Here is a 9,377-nt window from a genome sequence, read left to right on the forward strand (position 1 = left end):
AAACAAAACAATCAAACAGAACAAACAAACAAAAAAGAGAAAGAAAACACACACACACACACACACACACACACACACACACACACAAACCTGATGGTAGATTTCTCAGCTTAAGTATATCTCTTTGAGACTGGCTTCCTCTTGTGGCAGCTTCTAGGACTGCAAGTCTGTTACTGTAGCTTCCCCCTTCACTGTTAACACTTGAGATGTTAGAATTTTCACTCCTGCTGCCTGCTGTTGATTACTAGCACAGGCTTGTGGGAAAAAGATGACTTGACTCAGTGCACCCAGATTGCCTCCCCCCTTCTTTCCTCTCCCAGTGTGGTCACAGTTCCCATGGCATCCAGTTCGCACCGGTAGAATGGAGCCTCCAGCCTCTACCCTGCCCTTCTGATCTCTTCTGCTCATTGCTGGTGTTGGGGGTGGGGGATACTCAGCTAGGTACTCGCCAGCTTCCTTCTTGGTCAGATCTATTTTGTGCTTCTATCACCCAGTAGCTGGCTATGGAGGGGGCAGGGTGGATCATCTGGTGCTCTGCATCAGCCGTTACCTACCAGGACTTGTGCACCAGGGGAAGTCCTCTCTGGGTTCATGGAAAGCGACCCTAAAGCAATGCAGAGGTCACCCCTTGGTTTAAGATTCAGATCTGCTGTTCTACGGAGGTCACCCTGGAACACTTCCCTGCCCAGACTTTAGCCTAGCCTGGCACTGGAAGTGGTGGCAGTGAGTCTAAGTGGCAGGTGGTAGTCACTACCCATCCCTTCTTCAGGATTCTGCCTCTGGCTCTCATGTAGTGCTCCCTCTGCTGCCCTTGATGCCAGTGTCTGGCCTGGTACCATGGTGGTAGGGCAGGCAGCTTCTTCCCGGGTGCCCTGTTTAAAGAAAAAAAGAAAAAAAAGAAGAAGAAAAGAAAAGAAAATGGCCCTGGGAAGCACTAGAGTCCAAGCAGAGCAGTTACAGTACCTGCCGTTTCACCAGGAGAGTCCTGGTCACTTGCTCTCAAGTCCCCTCTCAAACAACCACTCACATGCCTACTTAGACACACAGACACGTACGCAAATTCGTGCGATGGTGGGGCTGGCAAATTTCTTCCCAGGAAGGGCTTTGTTGATTTTGGAAAATGGGGCTCAACTTCCTGTACTGGAGTCTATCCCTTCTTTTAGTTCTAATAATATTTGCTTTATACTTCTGAGTTCTCCACTGTGTAAATATACCTAGAATATTTATGTCTCCTTTATCATTATATAATTTTTTTGACTCTTTTTATAGTTTTGAATTCAAATATGTTCTATCTGATGTAAGTATAGCTACTTTGGCTTGCTTTGGGGTTCCATTTGTGTGTGTTACCTTTTTCCATCCCTTCACTTTCATTCCAAATGGATCTTTACAGGTGAAATCGGTTTTCTGTAGGCAGCATACAGCTGAGTCATGCTTTGTTACACTTTCAGCTAGTCTGTATCTTTTACTTGGGAAATTTAGGGTGTTTTTTTTTTTTCTCACTTTTTAAAAATTCACGATTATTATTACAGATGAGAACTTATTTCTGTCATTTTATTAATTGTTTTCTGGTTGTTTTGAATATGCCTTCTTTTCTCATATTGTTTATATTGTGATTTCATGGGTTTCTGTAGTGGTAGCATTTGTCTTCTTTTTCTTTCTCATTTGTGTTTCTATTCTACAAGTGAGTTTTATACTTTTTTTTTTTTTTGACTTAGCGTCTTACTCTGTCACCCAGGCTGGAGTGCAGTGGCACACTCATGGCCATCACAGCCTCGATCTCAGGCTATCGCTCCACCTCAGCATTCCAAGTAGTTCGAACTACAGGGATGTGCCAGCATGCCTGGCTAATTTTTTTTTTTTTTTTAATTTATTGTAGAGATGAGGTCTCACCAGGTTGCCCAGGCTGGTCTCAAACCCCTGGACTCAAGCAATCCTCTCATCTCGGCCTCCCAAAGTGCTGGGAGTTTTATACTTTGTATGTTTTTATCATAATAGCTAACCTTTCATTCCCAGATGTAAAACATCTCAAGCATTTCTATTTTATCTTATTTTATTTGATTTTAAGTTATGGAGTATAAATGGGGATCTGCTACATAAGCAGGCTGCATGCAGGTGAAGCTTGGTCTTCTAGCCTTAAGCATTTCTTATTGAACTGATCTAGTGGTGATGAATTCCCTTAGTTTTTCCTTGTCTGAAAAAGACTTTCTTTTTCCTTCATATTGGAAAGACAGCTTTGCTAAATATAATATTCTCAAATGGCAGTTTTTGTTTGTTTTAGTACTTTGAATATATTATCCCATACTTTACTGGCCTGTAAACATTCCGCTAAGAAATCCACTGTTAGTCTGATGGGGATACTGATATATTTTCTCCAGGTGTCTCTTTTTATGCTGATAGTATCTGCACTATATCTAGATAATAAGGCATGATTTTAGGTTCCTTATACTCAGTAAATGAGAAGAAAGATGAAAGTTTGAAGATGTAAATGTTAGAAGAAAGGCATACATTTAGTCTCACAGAATTTTAATTCCATTTGCATTTAGTCTCACAGAATTTTAATTCCATTTGCATGGTCCAGGAGATACAGGCTTTCTAAAGTTGCCTGCACTTGTAGGGTATTAGCTGAAGCAAGATAATTGCATTAACTACATTCTTTAATCTGAGACTTCACTCATGAGTGTACTTTCAATCTTCACTGGATTGACTATCTTCTCACATAACATTTTTTTGTTGTTAGTGCAGGGAGTATAATAAACATATGTTCCATATATATATCCACAATAAGTCTTATTTAAGTCATTTATTTCTCTTAGATCCCTGAAAGAGAAAATTAAAAAATTACACTTGGCACTCCTTATTTTTGAAACATTCACAGAAAAAAGGTTACTTGGGGTCTGCATTGTCTCATTTTTTATTGGTCTGCATTTTCTCATCTAAATTTGATTTAATGTTCAGAGTATCAAGAAAGTCCAAGTTAATTGTCTGTATTGACACATATATGATGTTACACATTGCTTTATTTCTTTCTGTTTTTCCCACTTTCTCACATCTGAAATATTTTCTGTCTTTCATTTCCAGATAGCACTACCTCCTCTGAATATCAAATATGATTTAAATCAATGCCATTTCATAGGATTCTCTAGTCTAACTGGTTTAGTAGTAAATCTTGGATAATTGTCTTCTTTGAGTGTTTTTTGTAATTACTCAAATCAGGAATTAAACTAATGTATGACACTTTAAGTTCAATATCATCTCCAAGTGACATCTTTCGTAGACTTTGCCCTGAAGTTCTAATTACCAGTCCACAAATACTAGATTAGTAATTAGAGACTATGCATTAAAGACACATTTATAAATTAAAAATATTATATTTTGGATTAATGTAACATCAACACTTAAATCTATAAATAATGATCAGCAATCAGTAAATAAGCTCATTAATTAAGTTTTCACGAATGAGATTTTTTTATTTGTTGACATAGTAGAGATGTCACTTATTGCCACCTCCTTCCAGAAACAATTCCCAAAATAACATTGAGAATAAAAAACAAAAGGAAATTATATATACATATTTGTATTATGCATGCATTTTTTCAGTACTATTTTTGATAATGTGGATTTTCTGTTACTTGTCACTCCATTATAGATTACCTTTCTAATTTCAATAATTACAAACCAAGTATACTTTACTTTTTTCACAAGATTCCATTTATGCTGTCTTCTGACACAAATGAGATATATCCTTCTCTGCTCAATTTGTACATATTTTGTCCTCCAATCTGTCTTATCACTGCCAACCACCAAAGATAGGGGCAGCTTGAGTTTTTAAACCACATTCCTACACTTCCTTCTTTCTATCCAAAGGAAAGAGCAAACAAACAAAACAAAACTTGTATTTGTTGTATGGCCCCCTTGTGATGAGTATGCAGGAATATCAGTGCTTAGATTCCATGTGGGAGCATCTCAACAGCTGCCTCCGAGCTCTCGCCTGCTTAATGTGTCCTGAACTAAAAATATATGTGAGAAATGTTGAACTTCCAACAGTATCAGCAAACTGAGACTCTGGTTTCTTTCTTTAGTTTGATACTGTTTCCCAAATTTCAGGGTTATAAACTATAAAGGAAATTTTGACACAATTTTTATATAAAGCTTTGATTGTTTTCCATTACAAGCAGAACAAATACAAACTATAAAACCATTTATAATGGTGTATTTAGTAATAGTGGGAAATTGTTGGGGAGGCGGGATTGTCAGTTGTAGGATTCTGCTGGGGAAGGGGGGACACATCTCATCAACAAGGGTACCTGCATAATGAATATTTGCATACTTAACTCTGAATTGTAACCCACATCTTTTAAATAAAACCATTTTTAAAAAATAAAAAAGTTGATTCACACCAAAAAATAGTGTATTTATAACTACATTTCTCAGTATATTATACAACAAATTGTTTTATATAATATTTTATGTGCAATATACCATATTGAGCTTATTTCACCCTTTTTTTTTCTTTTTTGAAAGCAGGATTTATTGAGAGGACAGAAAAGCTCCCACAGTGGGAAGGGACTCGAAGGGGTTGCCCTATTTCATCCTTTTTTGACCTGAAATGCTCTTCTAGTCAGTCTCTATTTTTCATTCAAAAGTACCCCTTTAAAATGTCAGTTACAACAAAAATTCCAATGCTAAAATTTATTTTTGGTCATTTTGTGCATTCTTATTGAATCATTTATCATACTTTGTTCTTTTAATCTCTGGAATTATTCACTCTGCACACAGCTGATAATTAAGTAACTTTAAGGACGAATCAGTCTTTCATTCATCTTTGAATCTCAGAACTTAGCACATATTATTTGTTAGAGTCCAATGAGTTTCAAAAGCTTCTGTAATTTTCTTAGATAAAAACATTTTACAGAAATTCTCCATGGTTTAGCTACTATAAGTTTGTTAGTTACTTAAGAAATAACAAGATGTTTGTGACAACATTCTGCATTATCAAATACATCAAAGAAATCTGATAGAAAATGGTTCTTTAATGATGCGATTTTAATTGAAATTGTTTTTAACTGGAATCTACAGTATTCCTGAGGCAAATGCCTCTAGTCAAACCCAACCATGAAATTTTAACAAGAATAGATACTTACCAGGTAGAGAAGTTGATTATGTCATCTAGCTTCTCAGCGTAAGTGCGTTTTGTTTTGAGAGGTGATCCCAGCCAATAGTCATATAAAAGCTGAGACTTTATAAATTGCTACAGGAAATAGAAATGATCTTTTTTTAAGCTATTTTCTACTTTTGTTCAATATCTTATAATGCAATTTTTTTACAAATTACTGTTTTAAGGTAACATATTTGATATTGTAGATTTACTCTTTAATGATATTAAAGGGAATAGAAAGTAGTTCTTACCATAAGATTTTAACTGCTTTTTACAATATTGTCTCCTGTCTCACAAGTAAAAAGGGCCTGTTAATCCATGAATAACTTTAAATTCAATGAAAAGTTCACAACTTTCAGAATTTAAAGTTTGAGCAATAAATATTCAGTCCAAAGGCAAAGGAGTTGGCTAATGGCTATAAATAAGAGTTAATGGAAACAGAAAAAGTAGAAAAAAATGTAGCAAATTCAGATAACAGTTGTTATAGAATAGAATTCATAACCAGTTCAGAATTATGTAGCCAAAGTAACAGGTATTTTTTTTTTATTTCACATATAAAATTTTTTTCTTTAGTACATCTATGAATATAAGTTATTTGAGATTGATTTAATTAGGAATAGATTATCAATTGATTTATTCCTCTTCTATAATGAATGACAAAGATTTTTATAGTGGGGAATCAAAGATTTTTAGAAAAATATAATTTTACTTAAAATGATTACTATCTGAGGGACCAGAAATACTAAGTAACCCAGAGATATTATTTAATTATTAAATAAATAAACAAACAAATAAAACAAGCAAGCAAACTAACAGAAAACCCATCTTCTAGGACCCAAAGATTCAGTGCAGTAGATCTGTTTGACACTTGCCTGTGTCATCTTAGTTCTATTCTACTTGTATATATATCTATTTTTCTAACTTAGTATAGCTTGACTTTTTCTCTTAGTTAATAAAAAATATGAAATGGCAAAAACAAAGAATATTCTCCTTTGTGGTTTTTATGGAATTAGTAACCCCCAGGAATAATCACCAGATTCTCTATTTTTAGATAAAAATTTAGAAATCATGTTCTGAAATTTGATTCCAGAGTTCCAATTTGGAGATGCTCACAGACCTGTAGATTCTGGGTGTCCTGCACCTATCCATCCTCTTCTAAGATTCCACTGATGCTAAGGTCCTGAGTTTATATGATTTACCATAGCTATTATATTCTGGGATAAATGCACAGAGTTTTAGTCACCTCACACACCGACTAAAACTAGCCAGAATTATAAGTGGGTCAGTCCGAGCCTTCTCTAACATACCCTATTCCTGTCTGTCTTATAATGGAAAAAGTCATTTCCTGTTTCACAGGCAGAGAGACATGAGGCTTTACCAATTCACTCATGTTGTTGATCTTCAAGAGGCTGGCATTCTGAGCAGCACACATCATTTTACTCTCTTGCCATGTTTGAAGATCATCAGACAGAAGGTAACAGCTGACCTCATGCCACCTCCATCCATTTGGGCAAGGTATACATTTGTGCTCTGGAAGAACACAATTTTTATGTAGTTTGTGTTGATATATTTCATAATTCTTATTATTTCCTTTACTCTCTGTGTGACATTGACCAGATTTGTTATTTCTTCTTTTTTCATGGAAGTGGAAGAAAGTGAATCCTGTATTCTAAATCCCTATATACCACCATAATGTTTCAGACACATAACTTGAACAAGTAGTTTTAAATTAAGTATTGGGATTCAAGTGCATCTTTAATTTTAAAAAATTCTTTAATGACAATAAAAACTAATCACAGGACATATTCTGTAAAATAGGAATCAATGATTCACATCTATAATACTCCTGTTTTCTTTAACTTATAGTTCTCTGATTTGTTGAATTTTTGAAAGGCTTCTTAGCACAAGAAATGCATTTTTGTGACAATTACAACTAAAATTAATATAGATATTACAAGACCAGCTTCCCTCAGTCCCAAAGGTGAAATCTCAGTTTTTCTTCTATGGACTTTGTTATCAATCATTGACTGAAATTTGGAAATGAGATCACCTATATAGAGGGATCATTTTCTCCCTATCTCCTATTGACCACAGTGTCCAGAATAACCATACTAGATGAAAGGCTAGAGAAACTATATATTGTCTATGTTTTGTTATATAATTGTCATCCCTGATAATTTGGGGCCTAAGTTATTATTACGTTTTCTGTTTTTCTTCTAACTATTTAGAAATATCAATGAGTTTTCTGCCAACCACATTTAATTCCTCCCCCAAATTTTGACTTCCTAGAGAAAGGCAGCTAGCCAATGATGAAATGATTCTCAAGGGACTTTATTGTTTAGTTCATTGTTTAGTAAATAAGTCTAAGAGCAATACGGGATTACCTGGATTTTTTCTATATAGCTCATAACATAAATTGGTGGCTATTTTTTGCAGTACAATAGAGAGGTTCCTGATTTTGTTGGAGCTATTCATGTTATTCATCAACTGCAGAGAAACATTTTTCTGGAGTTCTTCATTGATATTTTGTAGTTTATTCACTTTTTCCACTTCTGTCTTCAAAGTTATGCCAACTCCAGATTAATAAAAAGAGACAACAAAAATGTAAAACCTCAATAAAACCATCATCCTTTATCTTTTGTAAAAGAGTATAAAGAAGATGAAATGGTTAGGGAAGCAATTATTCTACAGGAATGAGGAAAAGAGACTAAGTTCCATATTTTAAGTCCCCCCTTGTAGGCATTTCACCTATGATTACTACAAATCTTTAATTCAAAGAATTATGCTGGTTAAGTTTATTAAATTCTTGCTGCTTTCTGTTTAAATCAAAACAGAGGTAGTACATACACAAGCTTCCTAAGGTTCCCAATCCAATGAGCAGTAGAAGGCATATGAGAATCAGAGCTACGGTTGCTAGATGCCACGTATGGGAAGGAGCAGGAGGTGCTGTGAAAAGCAAATTTAACAAAGAGGACTTGAAATGGTAGACACCTTCATGTGAATTATTTACTTATCCATCCATCCATCCTTTCATCCATTTTACCTTTATTTCTTTCCTAATGTATCCCTTGTAAAGAAATAAAACTGCTTGAAACTTTAAAACATTAAAAGTAATATTTTTTGAAGAGTAAGTAAAAATCATTTAGTTATTTACTTATTATGTAATTTGTTCTGGCAGGAGAACCTGTTATCTGGTAGATTGAGTCTAGAAACAGAGAGGTAAAAACAAGGTTTACAATAGACAGCAGAGAAAACCAGTCGATTAAGATAGAGCATATTTTGTTTGTACACATTTGGAGAATGTGAGTAGCAGGCAATTAAGAGAGAAGTCAATCTGTGTAATCGTTCCTTGAGTGCATAATTGTAGCATATCAAAGAAAACAATTTCAGTTGCTTATATTTTCTTCAGATAATTCTGAGGATCTAGCTTCAGAACATGCAAGGTAGTTTGTCTCTTTGTAATGTCTTCAGGTGTCCTCCCACCAGTCTTTATTTTAGTAATTCCAATTCTATGCTATTTCTTCATTATAATTTTCAACACTTTTTCATGTTTTTTAGCAAGAAACTCTTATTGAATACTTCCATTTTTACTAAACAATATGTCCCCAAATAGATCATTTTCTATAAGATACCAGGAATTATAAACCTTATACTATGAATTAACTATTAGTAAATTACTATATCATTTAAATTATTATCATGTGTATAAATGAAGACTAGATAGTTCAAGAAAATTAATTCAGGAATAACGTTATAATCTTAATATACTTCTGATCTATGTCTTAGATCTCACAGTTCATGGGGCAATAATACTATGAAACCCAGAGAAAATTGTGACCAAATTGTGAAACTTAACTTCCTTGTACTTCAGAAAATAGTTACTAGTAGAAATAATTACTAGTACAGGATCTTATCTAAGGTTAGAATTAAATTCAAATGCTATCTTTCTCAAAATAGTTTTCTAATTTATTTGTTTTTAATTATTCAGTAGTTACCTTCTATACATTAGACACCATTCTGAGTGCTAACAATATAGAAATAAGCAAGGCACACAAGTCCCTGTTCTCATGGATATATATTTTAATTGTAATAGGAAATAAGAATCTCTCTCTCTCTATATATATATGTATATGTATATTATGTCTCTCTCTCTCTCTCTCTCTCTCTCTCTATATATATATATATATATATATACATATATATATATATATATATATAACTC

The 9,377-nt window shown here is 34.0% G+C and overlaps 1 protein-coding gene across 1 annotated transcript in view; it reads right to left on the bottom strand.

Annotated features, from left to right (window-relative positions):
• Window positions 1-2,654: 2,654 nt before the first annotated feature.
• Window positions 2,655-9,377, bottom strand: part of LOC103263020 (C-type lectin domain family 12 member A-like) — a 10,604-nt gene continuing 3,881 nt past the window's right edge. Inside the window, exons 2-6 of the mRNA XM_008060696.2 lie at window positions 8,003-8,101; window positions 7,540-7,728; window positions 6,534-6,685; window positions 5,142-5,248; window positions 2,655-2,817 (exon numbers count right to left, since the gene is read on the bottom strand). Of these exons, the coding sequence (XP_008058887.1) occupies window positions 2,655-2,817; window positions 5,142-5,248; window positions 6,534-6,685; window positions 7,540-7,728; window positions 8,003-8,101 (710 nt within the window). The remainder of the gene's footprint in view (window positions 2,818-5,141; window positions 5,249-6,533; window positions 6,686-7,539; window positions 7,729-8,002; window positions 8,102-9,377) is intronic.

This window comes from Carlito syrichta, unplaced genomic scaffold, assembly GCF_000164805.1.
Source record: "Carlito syrichta isolate Samal-C Ts95f unplaced genomic scaffold, Tarsius_syrichta-2.0.1 Scaffold304704, whole genome shotgun sequence".
In the NCBI taxonomy this organism is placed as follows: Eukaryota; Metazoa; Chordata; class Mammalia; order Primates; family Tarsiidae; genus Carlito; species Carlito syrichta.